The sequence below is a fragment of the Dermacentor albipictus genome, chromosome 1 (assembly GCF_038994185.2).
Source record: "Dermacentor albipictus isolate Rhodes 1998 colony chromosome 1, USDA_Dalb.pri_finalv2, whole genome shotgun sequence".
Lineage (NCBI taxonomy): Eukaryota > Metazoa > Arthropoda > Arachnida > Ixodida > Ixodidae > Dermacentor > Dermacentor albipictus.
In genome coordinates this window covers 170081005-170106415 of record NC_091821.1, presented here as the reverse complement: position 1 = coordinate 170106415, position 25411 = coordinate 170081005, and the positions used below count along the sequence as shown (strand labels likewise).

Here is a 25411-nt window from a genome sequence, read left to right as displayed (position 1 = left end):
CCTTTGGGGTCTATATTTGTCCCACAACAATAATCGTCATCTGTCTTGCCCGCGTTTCCTTCCATTAACGCTGCGAGCCCGGTACTTCCCAGTCACGAACGGCATGCGCGTTATCAGCGTGACGCATCATTCTCGACAGGAAAGTAGCGAGCGCCGTGTTTTCAGAAAAGGAAACGCAAGCAAGCCAGATGACGATTATCACTCTTAAAACGGTTGCACCCTTTGGGGTGTATATTTGTCCCACAACGATAATCGTCATCTGCCCTGCTTGCGTTTCCTTTCCTGAAAACTCGGCGCTCGCTACTTTCCTGTCGAGAATGCTGCGTCACACTGATAACGCGCATGCCATTCGTGACTGGAAAGTGCCGGGCTGGCAGCGTTAAAGATAGGAAACGCGGGCAAGACGGATGACGATTATTGTTGTGGGACAAGATACGCCCCAAAGGGCGTAAATTTTTCTAAGAGTGATTGTTGTGGGACAAATATACACCCCAAAGGGTGCAACCGTTTTGAGAGTGCACACACTCTTAGAAAAATTCACACCCTCTGGGGCTTATCTTGTCCCACAACGATAATCGTCATCCGTCCTGCCCGCACTTCCTTTCTTTAAAGCTGCGAGCCCGGTACTTCCCAGTCACGAACGGCATGCGCGTTATCAGTGTGACACAGCATTCTCGACAGGAAAGTACCGAGCGCCGAGTTTTCAGGAAAGGAAACGCAAGCAAGGCAGATGACGATTATTGTTGTGGGACAAATTTACACCCCAAAGGGTGCAACAGTTTTAAGAGCGCAGTGCAGTTTCGGGACGTAAGTTAAATTTGGAGGTATGCATTCAGTCATCTGGCAACAGCAAATCACGCTGCACGTTTTTATTGTTTTTGTGCATGTTTCTGTGGCAACCACATGACATCTCGGCGGACCCGGTTTGTCGTCCGCCGGTCTGCCTTGGCGATCTGTCCGGTTCCTTGTTGACCTCGGCGTGGTAGAAGTTGCTAGGGGCTTTCCTCATTGTGTGTCGTTTTTTAAAAATATTGATCGCTGACAGCCGCAAACGTAAGGCGCCGATCCTCATGACGCTAAAAATTACTGTAGCGACAGACAAAGCAGATCTGCATTGCCGTCTGAAAGTTTTGATTCAACAGGTTGCTGATACTTTCGTTTCGTCAGGAAATGAATTCCTTAAAGTCGGTGTTTCTGGTATGTGTCACCTAGTTTCAATAAACTCGTAAGCAGCGCGCGTGCACCGTGTGAATTGTGCAGTTCATGTGTCATTTCTTTTTTTCAGGTGGGAGCATGGCTGGCATGCTCACGCAAGTACTTCCAGGTGTCAAAACGGATTGGCAGAAATGGCGGTTTTTCTTTTGCGACGAGAGGCTTGTTCCGCTTGAAGATACTGAGAGCACTTTCGGCAGCTACAACGCACAGCTTGTGCCGAAGCTTTCTTTGAAAAGGGAACAATTTGTGATCGTCAACACATCGCTGCCGCGTGAGGCCGTCAGTTCAATCCGCTCAGTCGTCTCTAGTTTTGTCCGTTGTTGTAATTGCTCTTTGCTATTTTTACAGCCCCTGAGGCGGCCAAAGACTACTCCGAAAAGTTGAAAGTATACTTTAAGAGTGTCCCCGAGTTTGACTTGCTGCTTTTGGGAATGGGCCCGGATGGGCATACTTGTTCCCTGTTCCCTGGGCACAAGTTGCTTGAGGTGGGTGGCTGTATTTTTCCGTACAAAGCTGGTTTCGTCGCAGTTGTAGACTTCCTTTTCTCGAAAGGCAAAAATTTCCTAACTTCGTGTATGATGCTGTAAATTGGGGTTTGCCCCATGTATTGCCTTCATTGAATTGGAATTCTGTGCTCGGCGCCCCGAGGTATATAAAACGTTAATTTTTGCGCCCAAGTGATTTCGGCTGCAGTTGATAATTATGAGTTTCCGAAGCAAGCGTAGGTAGGTGTATGATATAGTACGTGATGACACTCCCGACATCATTTTGCCTGGCTTCAAAAAAGCGCTTGGGGCTTAAAGCTGTATTTTTACCCCCCCCCCTTCCCATCCATTTAGCTGATTGGCTAATTCATAAAGATTCCTGTGTAGTATGTATGTGTGCTTTCTCATATGAAATTTCAGTGTCTTCTATGGGGTCAGATCTAAATACTTAAAAAAAACGTGTATCCTGGCCACAGCGGCTGCATTTCGATGGGGGCAAAATGTAAAAACACCCATGTACTTAGATTTTGGTGCACATTAAAGAACCCCAGGTGGCACAAATTTCCGGAGTCCCCCTCTACGGCGTGCCTCATAATCAGATCATGGTTTTAGCACATACAATCCCATAATTAATTTTTAAAGAAATATGTTTATTTTTTAAAAATTATATGTTCGTAATATCATATTGTAATGCCATAGCAATATGGAACATTGTTTTGGTTAAAGGTTTGTTGAAGCTTTTACTTTAATGAATAATTGAATACCTGCATTTTTTTTTTTTTGTAGGAGAAAACCAAATGGGTGGCTGACATCACAGATTCTCCAAAGCCTCCTCCATGCAGAGTGACTTTGACTTTTCCAGTCATCAATTCTGCAAAGCTGGTTGTATTTCCAATTGCTGGTGCAGAAAAGGCTGACACTGTAGTTGTGAGTTGCTTCCTTCTCTCATTTGCTTGTCAACATTTGGATCAGAAAGTCATTGGGTATTGAATTCTAATTTCATTTGTTATGGTGCAAAAATGGCTGTTGCACTTCTGAATTCTTCATTCTTTAGTTGCCAATCACATGCCATGTATCCAGTAGGATGAGTGATCTAAATGCAGCCCACACATGCTTTCTGTTGACCGAATGTATACCTTGATGTAGTGGTATTACTTCACAAGATGTTGGTATGTTGCAGGCATTATAAGAGTGATCAACAATAGGTGAACAAGTGATGTCTTTGGAACCCTTGTACAATTGTACTTGTCTTTGTCAAAGTAAGCAGCTGCATGTAGTACTTCAAAAACTTATTCTCTTAACCCCTTTAGATGTCAATTATTGTGTGTGTTGAAATATAGTTGTAGCATGTTTCTTGTACCTTTAGTGTCATTGAAAACAAGCCACAGCAGAACCAACTATGAACTTGAATTTTTAAGGGAGATTTGTTGCATTTGTACACCTCAGCTATAAAAAATATTTCAACTGTAGAAATGCCGTCATATATTTCACATGCAGTGTATTTTGAAAATGCCGAACTGCTTGTGAAATTTGCCTGGCGCGTTCCTATCACGTGCAAGAAACAAGAGAGTACCTGCTACATGGCTACACACTGGTGCTTTGGCCAAACACCAAAAATGTGTTCCAACTCTTTTGTGCCATGCAATTTGTGTATATTTATTAATTTCCAGCCTTAGCTGAATTAGAAGTGTTCTAGTGTTTACGAAACACATTTTAAATGTAATTATCTTAATTAGTAATTCTGATGTCGAGGTGTTATTTTGGCATGCACAGTTGTACATGAAGTCCCTGAAGAAGTCAATTTGTCAAAACTTCTATAATTGGTGTGCCAGTGGTCAAAAAACAAAAGAGAAAGATGATGAGAAAACACTGACTTCTGCAAACTACTGTCATCTGCTTGCGGCTACCTTTCTGTGCATATTTCACTCACTTTTCTTTCTCCGCCTCCGCCTTTTTTTTTTTTTCTTGTAGCATTACGTGCTTGCAATCAATATCTGTGTTTTACTGGTCAGTGCCTGCTAGCTCTGCTAGCAGAATGGCTATGCCACTTCACCTTGTTACAGTGTTGAAGAAAACTCCACTTGAGGAAGATTCACTTCCAGGCCTAGACAATGCAGCAGACCCGTGGACAATCATGAGCGACAAGCTGCTAGAGTTTGATGAAGACAAAGGTCCTACCTTGTAAAAGTCAAAACCTATTGCGAAGCAAATGAAATTTTTTATGGCACCAAGAAGAAAGATTTGCTGGTAGCCATGCTTGGATCAAGGACTATCATTGTTTTGTGTGGAAGACCTGTACTTGAGAAGCCAAACTGCTGGTTACTTACAATTCAGTTGTGAAAGCAGTGAACAAATACTGCGATTCAGTACTGCACAAGATTATGGAAACCTTCCAAGCTTTTTAACCAGAGTCAGCAAGATGGCAAGTCTGTTGATACATTCCTTCTTGCTATGTGATATTTAGCACAGAACTGCAGTTTTTCGGTGATGCTGCATGGTGCAAAATGACCAGATCATGGGTAAAGTGTGGTTGAAGAATTTGCAATTGCTGGTTCTTGTGAAGAAAGATGTCTTTAAAAGAAAAAAAAAAGTTCGGTCGCATAAGCTGCATAAAGCACAGAACATGACACTCCCAACATGGGCACAACATCTTGGCAAGTGCTGGCTCACTGAAGCTGCACTTATTACCAAAAAGTTTGAGACCATGGTTGCGAAGGTGCTGTCGCACTACTTTCAAGTTTATGTTATGTTCGTAGAAACCTTTGACGTCCATAAATCATTTACTCGACAAAGCAGTTAATGGCACAGCAATGTTGGTGATGTCTGTATGATGATAGGGATAAAAATGCTGTGCCAATTGGGCCAACTTGCGCCAAACAGTAACTTTGAATCAAGTCACTAAATTTTGCGGGATGTTCGTGTTCAGTGACAATCACACAGCCACAGCCTAGAAGACAAGCTTACGCATTATGCTGGAAAACGAAAATACTTTGTGCTATACAATGTGTTCATCATCATCATAATAATGAGCCTATTTTATATCCACTGGAGGACGAAGGCCTCTCCCCGCGATCTCCAATTACCCCTGTCCTGCGCCAGCCGATTCCAACTAGCACCCGCAAATTTCCTGATTTCGTCGCACCACCTAGTCTTCTGTTGTCCTCTACTGCGCTTCCCTTCTCTTGGTACCCATTCTGTCACTCTAATGTAACTCGTCTGCAGTGTTGCTGAATTGAACAATGTCATCGGCAAACCGAAGGTTGCTGAAGTATTTGCCGTCGATCCTTACTCCCAAACCTTCCCAGTTTAATAGCTTGAAAATTTCTTCCAAGCATGCAGTGAACAGCATTGGAGCGATTGTGTCTCCTTGTCTGACTCCTTTCTTTACAGGTATTTTCTTGTTCTTCTTGTCCAGAATTAAGGTGGCTGTGGAATCTCTCTAGATATTTTCCAAGGTATTTACGTAAGCGGTCTGTACTCCTTGATTACGCCATGCCGGTATGACTGCTGGTATCTCTACTGAATCAAATGCTTTTTTGTAATCTATGAAAGCCATATAACGAGGCTTACTGTACTCTGCGGATTTCTCGATAACATGATTAATGACATGGATGTGATTCATTGTAGAGAATCCTTTCCTGAAGCCCGCCTGTTCCCTTGGTTGATTAAAGTCCAGTGTTGCCCTTATCCTATTGGAAAATAATTTGATAAATATTTTATATAATACTGGGAGTAAGCTAATAGGCCTATAATTTTTCTGTTCTTTAAATGTCTCCGTTTTTGTGGATTAGTATAATGTTTGCATTCTTCCAGTTTTCTTGGAGCTTTACAGTTGATAGACATTTCGTATAGAGAGCCGCCAGTTTCTGAAGCATTATGTCTCCTCCATCTTTGGTTAAATCGACCGTTATTCCATCTTCTCCTGTCGCTTTTCCCCGTTTCATGTCTTGCAAGGCCCCTCTGACCTCATCTCTAGTTATAGGAGGAGTTTCTGTATCCTGTTCATTATTGTCTCGAATAGAGTTCTCCCGAGTTAACTGGGTACTGTGCAGGTCAGTATAGAATTCTTCCGCTTCATTTGTTATACCTTCGAGATTGCTGATGATATTACACTGCTTATCTTTCAGTGCATATATTTGTTTTGTCCTATGCTAAGTTTCGTTGTCACTGATTTCACGTTGCAACCATTTTTTACGGTTTCCTCAGTGTTTCTCACGTTATAATTTCGAATGTCACTTATTTTCGCCTTGTTGATTAGTTTTGACAGTTCCGTGAATTCTGTCTTATCTCTCGAGTTGGACACTTCCATTCTTTGTCATTTCTTTATTAGGTCCTTTATTTGGGAGAGCTTGCCTGCTGCTTGCCTTGGTGCCATGCCTCCCACTCCAATTGCTGCCTCTGAAGCCAGCCTAGTTACGGTTTCATTCATTCCCTCTATGTCATCTTCATCTCTCTGTTCTAAGGCTGCATAGTATATGTTTGCAAGTACCAGCCTGAATTTGTCTGCTTTTACCCTTACTGCCTCTAGGTTGACCTGTTTCTTCTTGAACAATTTTACTCTTTCTCTCTTTAAATTGAGGTGAATCCAAGCCCTCACTAGCCTATGATCACTGCACTTTACCCTACCTATCACTTCTACATCTTGCACTATGCTGGGATCGGCAGAAAGTACGAGATCAATTTCATTTCTTGTTTCACCATTAGGGCTTTCCCAGGTCCACTTCCTGTTGCTACGCTTCCTGAAGAAGGTGTGCATTATTCGAAGCTTATTGAGCTTATTGCTTTCTGCGAATTCTACCAGCATCTCTCCTCTAGCGTACCTAGAATCGGTGCCACAGTTGCCAATTGCCTGTTCACCCGCCTGCTTTTTCCCCACTTTTGCATTGAAGTCGCCCATTACTACTGTATATCGAGTTTGCACTTTCCTCTTTGCTAATTCAACATCTTCATAAAACTGATCTACTTCCTCATCGTCGTGGCTGGATGTTGGACCGTTGGCTTGTACTACCTTTAATCTATACTTCTTATTAAGTTAGATTACGACTACGGCTACCCTCTCATGAATGCTGTAGAATTAGTCAATTTTACCCGCTATGGTCCTTATGGATTAAGAATCCTACTCTGTATTCCTTCTTATCTGGCAGACCTCTATAGCAGAAGACATGGCTGTTATTCAGCAATGTATAACCAGTTCACCAGTTCTTCCTTCTTCCTTTCTTCTTCCTTCTTCCTTCTTCACCAGCCTCACCAGTTCTTCTAACCTCACTAAGGTCGATGATATCCCAAACAATGTCTGATAGTTCGAGTGTTTTAATGTCTTAAGCATTTACGCAATATGCAGACCAGCTAAAGATTATTTGAACTGGCACTTTTTTTATGGGGCAGTTGGGAAAGAAAGCCACACCCTCAGTTGAATGAAGAACTCGTACGGTCTGTCGTTATACACTTTAAGCTCGCTTGTACGCCCTATAGGTAAATCTGTGTTCACTAATGGCGAACATTGTGTGTGTAACGGTAAAGTATATGTTGCATATGTGTGTGAAACCTCTTGACCAGAAACATCCAATGGCAACCATAACCATTACTTAAATTTGCGCTGCGGTTACTCTGCATTCTGCACAACTTCACGATGCAAAATCAGTCTTGTGGCTGCAAAATGCAGACTGAAGATGTGAAGTTTCTGTTTTAGTTTACCGTAGCAGCCTAATGGCATTCGTAAAGGATTGGAGAATTTGCGAACAGCAGAAATTGAGTTCACAGCAATGATTTTCACGAAGCGACTTGTGCAGATCAAGTCGGAAAATTTTAGAAAACCATTGTTTCGCATTCAAAATATCAGTCGCCATTTTACATTGACTTTTGGAGCAGTCCTAATAATCGAGCTTGTCCAAAATATTGGTCGGCAACACTGATCGGGAAGCCACTGAACACTTTTTTTCTCTGTATTCTTTTCATAATTGTCAAGTTTCCTCTCTTCTTGCCAAGTTATGTGGAATACTGGCAAACTTGCATTGGCCAACAAATTAACTTTGCATTTATTCTGTGCCACTCTGCTATGCCAACCGAATGCCACCAAGAATTAAAAATATAACTGAGGGAATTATGCGAATCTCATTCACTGCATGTTCATGGGTGTTGTTCGTGGTTGTCACAGTCAATATTTCTTGTTAATTGTACGCAAATATGCCTAATTGGCTAAGTTTATAAACTTACCTAATTGATGAGATGTCATTGAAAAAGTTGTGGAGGATGTTGGAACATGAGCGATAGCCGAGTATAAAGCAACCTAGGATTTGCATTATCCAATATCCTTATCCAATGAATGAGGTAATTAATGTTAAGTAATTAAACTAAATATTAGTTTGTGCGCAACAAAAAAAATATCTTGACTAGCATTAACAAAAGCCTGTCAACATACAATGGTGCTGTTCGCAAAAATCCATTGGTTATCTTTCTTTTCTTGGCCACATTTAGTTGGCATGTCCGATATGTAACTTAATAGCGGATTGCAAGGTACGGAAATCGGTTTCCTTTGTCGTGTGTATCATGCTTTTTTCCTTTAGTGAACTTTCTTCCACCTTGAGGCTCGCATAGAATTAATTGTTTTACAAAGTCAAATAAAAAATTCAGGAGCATGTTACACTCCTGTTAACACGTGAAGGTGAAAACCTGCTGCACACTTGGTAATGCTTTAAGTTATACGATTGGAGGAGTCAGACTTCTTGCAAGACATAACGAGCTGCAGTGTGCAGTAAATGTGTGGCAAGCTGCTGCCTGTGAGCTTCGGCCTCCTCTCTACCTTGCTGTCTTGCATCGTTGCGTTGCTGCTTTCGCAGTTCGGCTTCGCCTCGTTTTTGATGCTTAGCTGTGGTTTTGCGTGCTCGTATAGTTGGGTTAGATTCACGGCAACTATGTTTCTCTTCGACTTTACGTTGCATCCTCTCGGTAGGGGAAAGCAGCATGCCTTGATCCCGCCGCTTTGCATGTCGCACCTTGTTTTTCACTTGGCGAGCATCCTTGGTTGTAGCATACTCCCGAGGGGGGTATGTACTGTTCAATTGATGGTTCGGATGCTTGTTTTGAGCTTGTTCTTTATTGAAACGTATACTGTTCTGTGTGTTGTACGGGTGATTTCAATGCTTGTATGCACTGTTCGCTTCACTTTGCTGAGTGCTTGTAGCCTCTGCCTTGGGGGTACGAACCACTGCATTTTTTGCTTGCTTACGGGGGTATAATAATAATAATAATAATAATAATAATAATAATAATAATAATAATAATAATAATAATGATGATGATGATGATGATGATGATGATGATGATGATTTCCCATCAAGAAAGATGGAGGAGGCTGCAGGTAAAAGCTGCACGAACAAACGGCAGCTTGACAGGGGCCCGCAACCCTCTCTACAATGCGGCAGTGAAAAGGTTACAGGAAAGAACATCGAAAACGTACATAGGCACCGAAATGGACACTGGGAATGAACAAAAAAATCATCCAATGAGAAAGACTAGATACTGCAGCATTAGTTATTTTTAAAATGTCAGTGGTACTTTTGTTGTAATTATTGAGGAGAGTGGGCAGGGTGAAGGACAGTTTTTCTGTAGAGTAGTTAGCCCGAGGGGTTAAAACATTCCATTTTACTTTGTGCCAGGTAATGTGTATGGAAATGTTCTCTTTTAGTGATAAGTTGCGTAGAAACATGCTATTTTCAAATACTTTGCGTTTGAAGGCTAGTGTTAGCTTATAGTCATAAAGATATTTTACTGGTATAATGTTTGTTTTTTGAAAAAAAAACTGTGTGTATGGCTGTTATATGGTAAGTCATAAAGCAGTCTGACAATTTTTTCTGGAGGTCAAGAAGCTTCTGTAAGTTAGTTTCAGTAGTTGTGCCCCAAACCAGTTAACAGTAATTTAGATGAGAGTAAAAAAGCGAATTATAAAGAAGAAGTTTGACCTTGAATGGCAGGTATGTTCTTAGGCGAGATAAGACGCCAACTACACAAGTTAACTTTGTCAAAACAGTGTCAATGTGGTTATCCCAAAGCATATTATTAGAAAAAGTTACGCCAAGGATTTTAATGGGATCAGTTATTTGTAGTGGTTCGCCCCCATATGTTAAGTTTACTGGAGCGTTGAACTGCTTCGATTTCGGCCTAAATATAACAGCTTTTGTTTTATTAACATTGATTTTCAACTGGTTTGCTATTGACCATTTTTTCAGGTTTGTAAGGAGGCAGTTTGCTGCACTTACCAGTTGATTACAATCGGGAACTGTTATAAAAATACTGGCGTCATCCGCATATAAAATATATTTTGATTTTGTACAGATATTTGTAAGGTCGTTGATGTTAATATTAAAAAGCAGTGGACCCAGAATGCTCCCTTGGGGAACACCTCTAATAATAGATTTTAACTCAGATTGATATGATTCAATTTTTACAAACTGTTGCCGGTGACTAAGGTATGACTGAATTAGTTGCAGGAAATCTCCGCGGATTCCATATATTTCAAGTTTTTTAAGTAGTGTACAGTGCCGAATACAGTCAAAGGCTTCAGAAAAATCCACATAAATACCCAGTACTAACATTTGTTTTTCAATATGTGATAAAATAAATTCTTTCTGTTCAAGTAACGCCATTTCCGTAGATTTGTTTTTGCTGAATCAAAACTGTGCAGGTGAGATTAAATTGTGTTTATCAAGGAAGCTGGACATTCGAATATGGATAACTTTTTCTAATCCCTTAGAGAATATGGGTAGTACAGAAATTGGTCGATAATTACCCATGTCATTTTCATCACCCTTTTTGAACAGTACAGTTACTTTTGCAATTTACATTCTTTTTGGAAATGAGGTGCTCGACAAGCAGATGTTAAAAATGTAAGTTATATAGGGACACAGAATGTCAAGAACATATTTAATTGGACGAATTTGCATAAGTTCTGCATCACAGCTTGGACTATTTTTAAGAGAGGAAAAAACTGACATCACCTTGGATCCAATTACTGGACTGAGAAAAGCACAACATTGGTTGTGAACAGGCTTGAAGTCGATAAACTAATTGAGTACTCCACAATCAGAATACTGAAGGAAGTGATCATTAAAGGAATTGGCAAGTGCATTGCCGCTTACTTCCCTGCCATCCAATGACAATTTCCAGATACCTGGTGTAGATTTTCTAGGCTTCATAAAGGTATTTAGTTTTTTCCACAGTTGATCACTTCTGTATAAACAACTCTCGAATTCAGAGTATAGGTAACGAGATCTGCTCATTCTAATCTCTTTGTTTAGCTTATTTCGATATGTTTTATATTTCTTGAGAAGATTCAAATCTTTTGTTTTAACAAAACTATGGTAAAGCGAGTTCTTGTAGTTAATTTTGCTGTGCAGTGCAGGTGTAATCCAGGGCTTACGAATATTTCTACCCAGGGTAAACGTTTTTAGTGGGAAATCTTTCTTTTAAATCTCCATTATTTCATTAATATACCTGTTGTATGCGTCATCAGGATTTTCTATTTCCAGAAGCCATTCAAAGTCAGACTGCAGTAATTCGTTTCTAAAACTGTCTAGACCAGCCTTCGTAATGGGTTGACAAACAGCGCGCTGTCGCATTTTACAGGCTTCCATATTTTGTTTCTGTATCATGAGAATTATCGGGAGGTGATCACTAAGATCGGATGATACAACTGCCATCGTGATGTTAGTTTTGTCAATGTTTGGTATGAAAAGGCCAAGTAATTTTTCGCAGTCTTTTGTTACTCTTGTAGGTAATGTAATTGTATTCTCACACCCATTTGGGGTAATGAGCGTTTCCATTGCTTTTTGCAGATTAGTATTTGCCAGCATATCAATATAAAATCACCGACCGAAATCACATAGTAACCATTGTTAGAAATGAAATCCAGGAATTGCTCATAAAAGTGAAAGAAGTTCGGAGCATTTCCATCAGGAGGACGATAGCAAACAGAAAATACTGTTTGTTCACACGTGCTGAGAGTATTTCAAAGTCATTGCAAATAACGCAAAATGAATCAAGCAGTTCACAATTGACACCCGGCTTTATCAGCAACATAACACCACCACCACGACGCGTAGATGGATTTAACGAAAACGACTGATAAGAGGAGAACGTTTAGTTATTTTGGCCGTCTTTACACCAAGTTTCCATCAACATGACGACATCAAACACAAAGGAAAAGCTAGAGATAAAAGCGTCAACTTTGGTTTCCTTGTTACACAGTGAACGGGTGTTTAAGTGAAGACATTTCAAGGAAGTTTTGTTATAACTTGCTACAACTGTGCTTACCTCATCAGTAAGAAGGTAACTGGCAAACATCAAAAATAACTTTCAGACACATGGCATAGACGTAATAAGGAGAATTGTGTAGGAAAACCACGTGCACTGCGCACTACAATCACTGAATCACCATTGTCTTTCCGCATCAAAATTTTACCACTTCTGTGCCAGACTTACTGGTGTGCATTTTGCTTCGCCCGTCATCGGGCAATTGATGGCTATGGTTTGTCAAGTTTTCTAGAATGGAAGCGCTACATTTGCTCTCCTTCAGTTTGGGCCTTTTTTCGAACCGCAGATCCCTCACTGCTTGCCTTGCGTATCTGACAATAGTTCCAGGAATTTTATCAAGTTTGGACGGTAATCTGTGTAAAGCATCAATGTCTGTATCTTCAAGCCTGGACACACCGATCACGTCGGCCACAGAATTTACTTTGCTTAACAGATCTTCATCAGTGGATACCTGAATTCTGTGAAATTCAAGGTTTAGCTACTTGCCTCGCCACTGAAGGTCGTTAATTTCACTTCGTAGTTTTTCATTTTCTGCTTCTGTTCTTTGTGCGTTTAGTTAAAAGGCCTCCAGCCTCTTGCGCATTTCTTTTGCGTCCTTTTCTTGAGTGGCGAGTCACTCTAGAACTTCATCATATTTTTCTGACATCAGCTGCACTGATCTTTCTATGTTTGGCACAGTCTCTTTTAGTGGCATCAATTCATCAAGTTTTTCATATATGCTAACTAGGATTGACTTTATGTCGGCTGCCTCCTCATTAGCCATCTTTTCATTCAGATGCTCTCCTTTGCGCTTCATAGGTTTGTACGTTGCGCAAACCCATTTCTGTTTTGCTGAATTTTTGTATTGTTTCTCTGTTAGCGCAGCACACGTTCCAAAATGGTATGGGTGGTTACAGTCATCACATAATACAAAACTTTCACCTGACGTGAACATATCCTTACAGGAAAAGCAGACATCTGTGATCGTACACTTTGGTTGCAAGAATAAATTACTTAAAGTACACACACAGCAGGAATATACTTTGGTTACAAGAACAAAGTACTCAAAAGGAGCACACACAGCAGGAATATCAGGGTGGCAGCAGCGGCAGCAAACACATGTTTAAAAACCAGCGCGAGAGGAAACACCAACCTACAAAAAGCAGAGTCCCAGTTTAACATGGTTCCTTCCTGCCGCCACTGCCGCCAAGTGTGGGATAAGCCCGCGCTGTCCACCTTTTATCTTGCCGGTCGTCGGCCTTAAGCACCACGGGTGGTTTGGGGCAGCACAATGATTTGGTGTGATGATTCTGTGCAGATGGGTCCTAGGTACCGCTCAGGCGGTTTCAGTGAAGGCAGCGATGCGGCAGAGTAGAAGAACCTGCAAAAAGTAGAGTCCCAGTTTAGCGTGGTTCCTTCCTGCCGCCACTGCCGCCAAGTCATGAGCCATTGCTGCTGATGATATTTTTTGTACCACTTAACTACACGTTGCCTTTTTTAGGTATGAGCCATTGCAACGAGCCACTGAAGGCTTTCACCTTAAAAACATATTTTCTTTATTTGTCTATTTCACCCATATTGAACCTTACCTAGCATGATCCAAAACATGCATCTTCTGCTCCAAAACAATCAATGCTTGCTCCAAATCTGCTCTAATGTGCCAAATTTGCTGCTCCCAGAGCTGCTCCAACGCTTCCTTGGCTGCTTCCATCCCTGTGATAGGGTAATTGCTCCTAGCACGTGCACCTATCCACGCCATTGTGGCTCAGTCAGTTGTGTTTGCCTCTGAATCAGGTAGTTAGGGGCTTGATACTGAGTAAACAAAACTTTTAGTGTTTACATTTTTTAAGGAAACACACACTGATGCCCATGGAGGCTTTGACACATGGGCATAGGCCACAGAGAAACTTAAAGGGTTACCAAAGGCAAACACTAAGTTGACCTAGACTGTTTAACTACCATTCCAGGAGCCTTGCAATGCCTTTTTTGTGCCAAGAAAATACTTAGTTTGCTAGAAAATTGCATCTGAAGGGTCTGAATACATCTTTTGAAATTAAGATCTCCCACCACACAACTAGGGGATTGGTGACGTTGCATACGCTGTCACCATCCTTTGCTGCCGTCGGTGAATAAAATGACGCCCAACAGACAGCGGTACCGAGCCAAGACAGAGCGGTGGATTCGCCACTGCGGCTGCTTTTGGTCAAGTGGCGGGGACTGTTCGGGCATCCCACAACATTGCATGGAAGTGGAGTTCTCTGCTACTTGCAGTTTGTGTGAGTTTCGCGAGTGAGCAAAACTAGTGTAGCACTATGCAATAACGAAACTATTGAAACGCAAAAGTGTAAGTGGTGCAGAGTCGAGCGAAAACGAAGCTTTTCGGCCACTCGCATCGTTGTCAAGGGTAATTTCAATGAGTTCTCTCTTTCTAAAAATGAAATAGAGATAGGCAAGTAGCATTTTATTTCGTCTTATAATACCATAGAAGGGTGTTTTTTTGCAATGAGTAATTGACTACTAGTGACAAAATTTAAAGGGCCCCTGAAACAGTTTGGACAAGCATTGTAGATGCGTAGGATGCAGCAAAAGTTAAGCCTTCGTACCACATTTTCTTTGAAGCGTCTCATATTAAAAGAGCTATGGACGATCACAAGTTACCCTCCTCCATAGCCATGCATTTTCTCCTCAACTCGTTCGCTGAGTGATAGGGGCTAAGCTCTGCCTCCACTGACCCTGCATCATGATGGCACATCGTGTCGTCTAGTTCCGGTTGTCTAGGAGTGAGTGCGCGGAGCCTCTTCAACCTCTCCGCCAGCTGCTTGGCAGTCGACCCCAAGCGAGAGCTATCGATGCAGTGTGCATTGCGATCATTCTGTTGCAGTGCCGAGCGTGTCCGGTATTCTGGTAACCACAGGCGAGCTGGGCGTTTCCACGGATGCGTGGAGGCATAAACTCAAGCTGATGAAGGAGCGTTAGCATTGACATATGTGAGCGGCCTGATCAGTCTAAAGCCCTTCAATTTTCCAAAAGTAGTGCCATTCTTGTATCTTTCTGGCACCCCTCTCTTCCTGGTGCTTCCTCCTCCACTCCTCCTGTTGCCCCAGCCTCCTCCGCTCTCCCATTGGCCAATCTGTGTCATGTGGAAGCATGCTTTGCGCTTTTGTATATTTTCTTTCCAGCACACTCCGACCACCATTGCTGGCCCAGTGTGACGAAAGTAAGCGCAGACTGGGAGGTCGCGGGATCAAATCTCGGCTGTGGCGGCCGCATTTAGATGGGGGTGATAGAAAAAGATGCCAGTGTCCCCTCCATTGGGGCACGTTAAAGAACCCCAGCTGGTCAAAATTAATTCGGAGTCCCCCATTACGGCGTGCCTATAATCAGATCGTGGTTTTGGCACGTAAAACCCAAGAATCAATTTTTTTCTGTGTCTTGTGTGCCTTGAGTGTTCCAGTTAAAGCAACACTACTTCCTCGCAAAAGAATACAGACGTACGTAGTATACAGATACAAAATGAGCACTTCAACAAAAGTGTTACTGGTGCTAATGAGGGGGGGGGGGATGATTGTTTTCGGAACCTCCGTCCACTTGTCCAAACAAGTTCGTTCTTGCTATCAAATTCCATTACTTGCCCTATAATAAATAAATAAATAAATAAATAAATAAATAAATAAATAAATAAATAATGATTTCATGGGCTGGTACGTTATTGACATTATCAGTAGTGTCTACGTGTGAAAATGTTTTTCATGACCGCCACAACACGTGCATGAGCTACACACATCTGTAAAAGGCGCGGAACAGAAGCAGCCCTGTTGCTAAGCATTGCTGGCGCCAGACAGTTGGAATCTCAAACGCCGGCCGAACAAAAGTACCCTGTAGGTAGGTAAATGAACCTACGAAACCGCATACACATACTTTCGCGCAGTCAAAACCTGAAACGGGTAATTACATGCGTGTTTGACCACATCATGTGCATGCATCATGTTTTAGCACCGCGAACTCTCAACATGCAGGCGCTTTGCATCTTAGATAATGGTTATTCTCTCTTATTTTTTTTCACATTTCCAACACAACATTATTGAGGCCAGTCACCGACTGACGAAGCAAAACCTCGCCTCAAGGACTGCTCTGCAGGGCTCGAACGAACTTTTCCGCGGATTTCCTCTGGTAGCGCATTAGCCGTCATCTGCTACGGCAGGGCCAGCATAGGCAGTGCCACTGTCAAGGCCGCGCCGACCGCGAGAGTGGAGCGGAGGAGGAGGGAAGTGGTTGGCATTACTTTTAGAGATTGAGGGGCTTTAGCTCAATCTGCACGGTCCAGCCACCTAATGCTTAACCAGCCAAAGAAAGAGCTAATATTTCTCTAACAAGGTGTAAAACATTTTAAACACTTACAAAAACAAGTTCACGATTACACTCATCTGAGAAATTTACACCAGCAGCAAAGAATACCCTTCGTTACTGCTACTGTGTTTAGCCGTGTGCCACCAGGTGGCTGCACCATGCAGACCATTCATGTTTACACCTCTGCTCATCCCGGGAAACGGCGCGGTCAAACAGCCAGGCCCAGTCTGCTTGTGCTTGCGATCACATGAATACCAGACATGCAAAACACCATTATGGTAGTAATCTTCTGACGTAAAGTGATGGCCGCAAACGCGCACATTCTGGCGTCAATTGGATAGTGACAGTCCGATGCACTGCAGCCACTCCGCTCGTCTGCTGCCTTGCAGAGGGATGCGATGTCACAGCTTGACATTTCCAGTCACTATGTTTGTGGCCCACAATGTAACAAGGGCAAACCATTGTGCTTGCAAAAAGAAAGATTGAGATCAACACTGACCACGGAGCTCTGGTCAATACAGAGCATGTTGTAACACAAGCAGATGATACTTGCTTGATGCCGGAAGTGCTTAAGTGTAGTGAGCATTTGATAGCGTGCATTGTTTCTGTTACTTGCTTTTTATAGAAACAAATGAACTAACATTCCACCTATTATGAACAATATTTGTTCACCATAAAGCTGGAAAAATTATTTGATGATGCGCCCTGGGCAGCCAATCGGACACCTCGCCCTACTAGCATCATTGGGGCAACTTGCGTCAAATGGTCAGGGGCGGCTGAAAATTCAGCCGAGTGGCTTTCTGCGATCGGTAGTGCTGTACATTTTTAAAACCTTATAATAAATTGCAGGCTTTACGTGGAGCACGTTGATCCATCAGTTAATGATCAGAAGGACCTACCTGAACGACTGAGCACGTTTGTACAAAATCGTCAAAATTGTTTCAGGGTTCCTTTAACTGAGGAGTGCTTTTGTCATCGGGCAAGTACTTGAATGTCCCGGGGGAGTCTCTAATCATGTCCTGCATTTACCTCGATTTCTAAGTTATTAAGGCTCTGTTCGTGATAGTATTCATGCCTTAGAAATTCTAGAGCACTAATCCATCACTTTAGCTTGACGATATTTGCCTTTAGTGTCCCTTTAACATATACAGTATCAGCTTTATGGTGATAATGAATGATAATGAATGATAATATGATATGATATAGTGAATGATAAGTGGAACCAGAAATGTATCATATGATGCGGCTCTCATTTTCTTAGATCCAGGTTAGGTCCTTCTATTTTTCACATGTGATAACATTTGCTAATAATAGTCGCGGAAGGAATCGCGATGCTTCTGCACAGGTTTTCTCACTAGTCCATAGTGAGAAACTAGAAAGAACAGTGAGAATCATCTCCTTTTCTGGTTGCAAAGTGCATGAAATAGACCATTGGCACATTCTATAAAGCTACGAAGTTGGCCAGTGGTGACCTCCTCTTGGAGCTCCGCTATAAGCAACAGCACAAGAAACTAAAGAATCTAGTAGCATTTGGAAACGTACCAGTCAGTATAACCCTGCACCGCACAATGGACACCACCCGTGGTGTCATCTCAGATGACATCTTGATGGAACTGACTGAGACCGATTTATTAGAAGGCTCGAGTGACCAGAATGTCATAAATGTAAAATGATCAAAATTAGGCGTGGTAACAAGGAAATTGAAACCAAACACCTTATCCTCGCATTCGTTACAAGTGTGTTGCCCGAGACCATCGAAGCAAGCTATGTAAAGATCCGGGTCAAGCCATAGATTTCCAACCCTCTCAGATGCTTTAAATGCCAGAGATTTGGCCACAGTTCACAGAACTGCCACGGCTGAATGGCATGTGCTAAATGCAATGTGCATGAACATCCAACTGAATCTTGCAAAAACACCCTACATTGTGTCAAATGTGATGGGGAGCTCGCCGTCTACTCATGGTCCTGCCCATCACGGAAAAGAATAAAATCCTAATTAAAATCAAAGAGAATATATAATTTCAGGAAGCAAGCAGGCAGGTGCCTACCTGTTGAAAAATAGCTTTGCTAAAGTGGCGCATCGGGGGCCAGCACCACAATAGCCTTTGGCGGATGTCCTGTCTACACACAGTGAGCCGACGGTGAGTCCATCCACCCCTTCGGCGGCTGCAGCCAGCACTGCTCCGCCGTTCGAGAAGAAGAGACTTTCCACTTCCGGGCTAGTGGCCTCAATGGTCTCACCACTCCAAACACCAGACACACTGCTCCATAGAGCGGGTCTCCAGCGCTTTGCTAAAGGCAGCGGACACAACTTTTGTGCAGATAGTGTAGCCAGCGCTGAAGGAATGGCGCGAGTCTCAGGGTGGCACCAAAAAGACAAACTGCATCACGGGGCTTGGAAAGGTCTTTCTACAGCACTTTCTACAGCAGTATGCCATATTTCGCTAAGACAGTGATGAGGCTAATGCCTCATCCAGTGGCGTAGCAATAGTTATAGATGAGTCTGTAGCTTTTCAGAATTTACTGCTACAGACGCCTCTGGAGGCAGTATCAGTAAAGGCAGTTCTTTTTAATAGACTGGTTGCTGTCTGCTCTTCATATATCGGTCCTAATTATAAACTTGGCAAGATTTCTATGGCCTCATTGACCAGCTTCCACAGCACTATGTACTTGTTGGGAATTTCAACACTCGCAACACTCTTTGGGGAGACTCCCGGTGCGACAAGAGAGGGTGCCTTATAAAAAAGTTTTCTTATAAACTCTGGCTCATGTCTTTTTAATAAGAAAGAACTAACCTATTGCAATCTCCGTCACAATAGCTATTCATCTATCAACTTATCGCTTGAATCTTCTACACTTTTTGCTGTCATAGTATGGAATGCTATCCCCAGTTCTTCTGGGAGCGACCATTTTCCTATAATACTGGGCCTGATAAAGCAACATCACTTTCCTCTGCATGCCCCTCAATGGAAGTTGGCCTCTGCCAATTGGGATAATTTTAAAGAATCCATCTCCTTATCACAGGACTTTACACACGATTTTAACATAGATGCTGCTGTTGCAGATTTTACTGCTTCTATTGTAGGTGCAGCAGAAAAATTCATTCCACAAACAAAGGGCCATTCATGTAAGACACGTGTTCCCTGTTGAAATGAAGACTGCAGAGATGTTCAAAAGAGACAAAATGAGGCATGGGGTAGACTTCGTCGATACCCTTATGTCGAAAATCTAGTCAAATTAAACAGATTAAATCACAGGGGCAAAGGATGCGATGACAAGCGAAAAGGGCCAGTTGGGAGAAGTTTCTCTCTGGAATTAATTCCTATACAGAGGAAACAAAAGTGTGGAATGGACTTAGAATGTTAAAAGGGCAGTCATCCCATCTTTTGCCTCTGGTAAATAAAGATGGAAATAGGTTGGAAGACCAGGCTAATGCTCTTGGGAAGCACTTCGAGCACGTCTACAGCTCCATGAATTATACACCGTCATTCCTGAAACACAAAGAACAATTAGAATGCATGCCATTAGATTGAAAGTGCAGACAGATCGAACTCTACAATGGCCCATTTACTATTGCCGAGTTAAGAACCTAAAAAAATTGTCAAAGCTCTGCTCTGGGACCTGATACACTAATGTACGATATGGTCAAAAACCTCCACATAGACAACCACATGACTCTACTCACAATCTTTTAATAGAATATGGGCTGTTGGGTACCTTCCATGTACATGGAAAGAAGCAATTGTCGTTCTGGCTTCGAAGCAGAGAAAGGACCCTTCTTTACTGACAAGCTATCGCCCAATAGCACTCGCAAGTTGCCTGTGCAAGGTTTTTGAAAAAATGATTAATGGCCGTCTCCTACATTTTCTCGAATCAAGCAAAATGCTGGATCCATATCAGTGTGGCTTTAGAGAAGGCTGGTCAACAACTGACCATTTGGTACGCATTGAGGCAAATATCTGTAACGCATTTGCTCATAAGCAGTTTTTCTTGTCCATATTCCTCGACATGGAAAATGCCTACGACACGACGTGGTGCTTCAGAATGTTGCGGGACCTGTGCGAGTTGGGTATTCGAAGGAGCATGGCGAGCGTTGTAGAAAGCTGTCTATCTAACCCTACTTTTCGAGTTAGAATTGGCAATGCTCTGTCCAGATGTTTTATCCAGGCAAGTGAGGCTCTGCTGGGTGGAGTACTTAGTTGTACACTTTTCATTGTAAAGATGAATTCCTTGCAATTATCCATTCCATGCAGTACATTTTATTCGGTGTACATTGACGATGTACAGATAGGATTTAGGTTGTGCAACCTGGCAATCTGTGAGCGACAGGTTCAGCTTGGTCTCAGTGTCTAAATGGGCAGGTGAAAATAGCTTTAAGCTGAACCTGAATAGAAGCTCTTGTATTCCTTTTACATAAAAGAGAGGCCTGAACTCTAATCTTGACGTAGAAGTGCATGGACGCCGCATACCTGTAAGCGCCGAATACAAATTTTTAGGCATACTAGACCGAAAGCTTACTTTTATCCCACACATAAAGTATCTTAAGGACAACTGCCTAAAAACAATGAACACTCTTAAAATTTTGTCACACACCATGTGGGGTAGTGATAAGGAATGCCTCATGAACGTCTATAAGAGCCTTGTACGTACACGATTAGACTACAGTGCTTTAGTGTATCAGTCTGGTTAGCCCAGTGCCCTAAAGGGGCTGGATCCTGTTCACCATCTAGGCATGCGCTTGGCCACAGGTGCTGCTAGGACAAGTCCTGTGGCAAGCCAAGCTTGCCTCTTCATAGGGGCAAGTGCTCCATCTACAAAGGACATTCTCCAGCTTGATGTATTTTCTAAAAGTAAATGCCAACTCTGAACACTCGTGCTATTTGACCATAAATGACATGACGAGTGCCACACTGTTTCACAATCGACCTGCAGCGAGAGAGCCTTTCTCAATGGGTGTGTGGAGCCTCAATAAAGTGGGTGCGCCACTTCTTGAACATTGTCTCATGTCTACAGCAAAGCTGTTAACGCCGTGGCAGCAGCAGCTCACAAGATGTGACACATCGTTTATTCAGGTTACTAAGGATACCCCAGAAGCACATACTAACATGCACTTCTGGGTGAAATACACATGCCCGGAGTATTGCACTGTCGCATCAAACTAAAATGCCGGTGTGCTTTATGCAGCACTCGGACCATCTTTTTCTGAATCCGGTGTTCTGCACAATGAAATGAGTATCTTTACGGCTGAGGCATATACAGTACTATCAGCTGTCAAACATATTAGGAATACGAAGGTACCAAAGCCATCATATACACTGACTCTTGAAGTGTTCTAAGATCCTTAAGTTTATTTCATAAAAGTAAAAATCCGGTACTAAATGACCTTTCTCTCTTGTGTGCCACATACATGTTTAATCAGCATGTCACAATATGGTGGGTCCCTGGACACATAGGCATCGAGGGCAATGGGCTCACTGACGAAACCACCATATCGGTAGTAACTAAAGACACTAGCCCGCTTGTAGCAGTCCCTGCCATAGATTTGAAGCTCTTCTTGCGAAAAAAAGCTTAGAAGCTATTGGCAGCATTCATGGGACTGTGAAACCTCTAATAAGCTTCATTTTATTAAGCCACAGCTAGGGAATTGGCTACCAATAATAAAAACACGACAAACCAAGGTCATCCATCATGTGTCGATTGAAAATCGGGCACACATGTAGCACACACTCCTGCCTCTTGACCGGCGATGACCCACCTATCTGTTGTAAATATGACACATTGACTGTCCTACACGTCTTATTGGAATATCGTGAAATAGAAGCTCAAGGAAAAAAAATACTTCCATTTACCATACCCTCAGCAAATACCGCTCCATCTAGCAATGTTCCTTGGCATCGGGCCACTTTTTGATAGCAAGTCAGTTTTAGCCTTTAATGGTGTATCTTTACTGCATGTTATACACACAAATGGACCATTTGACAGCCTCTTGTGGAAGGCTGCTGCGGCATTACAGTATCTAGAGCATGTGCTTCCCTGCCTTTGCGTACAAGGACCCGCATGAGGTATTGGTGCCACCCGAATATTCTTAAATCTCATTCTCACAATCACTTCACAGTGTATATATTTTGTTCATAGCTCGCCTCACTTGACATAATTTTAATAAAAATGCAGCAATTTTTACACATTTTACAGCCCATGTTTTAGGCCACTATACAGCCAAGGTACTACATGTATATCATTTGCCATTGAACGCATCATCACATACCTCATACTCTTTCCTGGCGCTCTTTGGCCATTATTGGCCCTTGTGCCGTTAAACCCCATTCGTCATTATAAAAACCTGTTTTTCCCCAATGTTATGTGATGTTATTTGATATAGTAGTTATGGGGAATACAGGGCTTTTTAAGCTGGGTTGTACCTACACAAAGCAGGTATCTACAGGACATTGCAGTGCTCTGGAAAACTTCACTATTTTTAGAAAAGGTCCTGTGTTTTGCTAGTGTGTTGTTACTGTAACGCAGGCATTTCTGCAAATTCGGGGGGCTGCCTTTCATGAATAGTGTTTGTTTCAACAGTGTGTGAGCATAGGCAGGTGGTGTAGCATTGCCTGGAATAAAACAGCGCAGTACTCGGGATAGAGAGTGCTCGTATTTTGTCTTGCTCTACCCTATCTATTGCACTATTTTATCTTTGATAATGTTTGCGTTTTAAGATTTTCCAGGCAGGTTGACTTGTGTTGGTTGCACGGTAAGCTTACTTTAATAAAATGTGGCTTGGAAATGTTTCGCAACTACGCATTCGAAAAACTGCCCATTTGTTTCTTCACATTCTCCATGATCGCTGCCTTACGATCCTAATATATGTATTTTGCTTGTATGCTATTTCTGAACAGTCATCACTGTACTTGATACCTTACTTCTGAGGAAGGCAAGTTACTTCAAGAGAACTTGAAAGAAACCGCTAAATACTGGATAGTGTTGAGAGGTTACAAATACGGCACTGTCACCATTGTAACCATTTCATCGCCATCCTGTAGTTACCATTGTTTTCTTCAAGTTCAGCAATATACCAACCAACCCAATTCTACAAGCTACTGTTCTTCGAGATCTTTTCAAATGCGCAGAAGCATTTTTGGGTGGCGCACTAAGCAAATCTTTTTAGCACGGTTGAATTGAATAACCTTGTTGAAAAATAACCACGTATGAACCACTAAGAAGTTACGTGATTGTTAATCAACCAAGTCATCCAGCGCTAAAATGCAAGCCTTTCATCATAGGTTTTCAGGTGGGGTAAAATGAACAAGCAATCTGAGGCAGGTGGTTACAAGTTATAAATGTAGGAACTCTCTATTTAACTAATAACCATATTTTATGGTTTGGACACCAAACACGTAGAGCATGAGGACCTTCTAGAGTGCATAGGAACCTTGCAGTATTTATAGAGAACAGGAGCTGAATTGGAAGGGCACAGACATCAGTGACAACGTATGACACTACTGAAATGAGACACAAATGCAGTATTGTCACATTGTACTAATGGTGAAGTACAAATACTGCGTCACAAAACTAACCCTTTATTGGGCAAACCTGTGCATAGCCGCAGTCAGCGATCGTCAAAATCTAATCTGTAGGTCAAGCGCGTCGGCATGAGCAGGGGAGCTTCCGATGAAACTCCATGTGAAGTAAGTGGCTCCCTGGATTGTTGAAGCACGATCGTTGGTAGAGCTGGAGCTGTCATCGTGGCTGGTGACTTGATCTTGATTTTATTTCCGCTTTGGTATTCCGTGCTCGGGAGCAAGTTTTGTAGCCTGCGACTTGTCCAATGGTCCAACCTGTGCGGTTCGGGCTTGAGCTTTTGGCTTTGCGGGTGTGTCTGGAACATAAACGATGACGCACCTCCAACAGAAGAAGAAGAAGTATTTTAATGATTGGAAAATGTAGAGAGGTCAGCCGGATAATGGAGCATCTGGCCTGCTACTCTACGTAAGGGAAGGGGAAGAGGGGAAGAAAAAGGGTCACAATGGGGATGATAATGGGAGGAACGAGGTGAAGGACAAATTACACAACTGGTATCACAGGCGTGAGTTCAGGCCCGTGTCACCTAGGAAACGTGAAAGTGCACGCATTGTCTCTGTCGTGTGCCAACTCTGTGACCATGCGCCTAGCAAGAGGTCCTCCGACAGTGGTCCATTGTGTAAATGTCTCAATGTATCTGCCATTGTCAGTCCTCCAACAGATGCCACGTATTAGTGACGGTGAAAGCCACAGAAACTGTAAGCCACGTCACGCTCTTTATTGGGTGGACCTGTGACCTGAAAAAAGAAAAAAAAAAAAGCAAGTCGCGCTCAAAGCACAACGATAGCAGCGTGCATAGTCGGCGTTCGGCGAAATCTGAAATGCAGGTCAAGCGCGTCGGTTTTAAAGCGAATAGCTTTCTTTGGTTCTTTCAGCCATTTTCATGGTAGGTCGGTGGTACGATGGTGTTCGGACTCGGCCGAGGGAAGGTGAGGAAACGTGCCAACGGAAAAGAAAAGCGCATGCTCAGAAAGTGGAATGGGGCGGGGGAGCGAAGCGACGACTCTTCGACTTAGGTGGCATTTTAGCACTTTGACTAATTTAGGATGGTTTCCTTTCTACTAATACAAATTTGCATTTTCAGAAAGTGCTTCACGCAAAGGAAGGAGAGCCGCGCCTTCCAGCGTCGCTGGTTCAGCCCACCAAAGGCGATGTCGTCTGGCTTTTGGACAGCGCGGCCGCTAGCAAGCTGCCCAAATGATGCTTTTTCATGACACTTTTGTCTTTAATCAAACAACGCGTTGTGTTTGTGCCCCAGAATGGGGCATATTGGACTTCCAATAAAAGTTTTACCTGTAATATTTCTTTGTCTGAAAGGAAATTGTACGGTTGTGGTACTTGTCTTGCAGGCCAGAATGGCCACCAGACACTAATCCAACATTTGTGGCGCAACACTAGCGCTTCCCTCCTAAAAAATGCAAAAGTATTGTAAAAGCAAGTTACAGACAATATACCTTCTAAATAAAATGATTTCAGATCTTTAAGCACCGTCATACATTCCG

At 42.6% G+C, this 25411-nt stretch overlaps 1 protein-coding gene across 1 annotated transcript; it reads left to right on the top strand.

Annotated features, from left to right (window-relative positions):
• The first annotated feature begins 885 nt into the window (after positions 1-885).
• Positions 886-25210, top strand: Pgls (6-phosphogluconolactonase). The gene is made up of 5 exons (XM_065436716.1): positions 886-1197; positions 1286-1486; positions 1564-1700; positions 2487-2627; positions 24994-25210. Exons 1-5 carry the CDS (start codon positions 1071-1073, stop codon positions 25108-25110), a joined length of 723 nt encoding a protein of 240 aa, XP_065292788.1. The 5' UTR covers positions 886-1070; the 3' UTR covers positions 25111-25210.
• Positions 25211-25411: the final 201 nt, after the last annotated feature.

Coding starts and splice junctions, on each gene's coding strand:
- Pgls (XM_065436716.1), top strand. CDS start 1,071: ATGACGCTAAAAATTACTGTAGCGACAGACAAAGCAGATCTGCATTGC. Junction 1,487..1,563: donor CGTCAACACATCGCTGCCGC/GTGAGGCCGTCA, acceptor CTATTTTTACAG/CCCCTGAGGCGGCCAAAGAC. Junction 1,701..2,486: donor CTGGGCACAAGTTGCTTGAG/GTGGGTGGCTGT, acceptor TTTTTTTTGTAG/GAGAAAACCAAATGGGTGGC.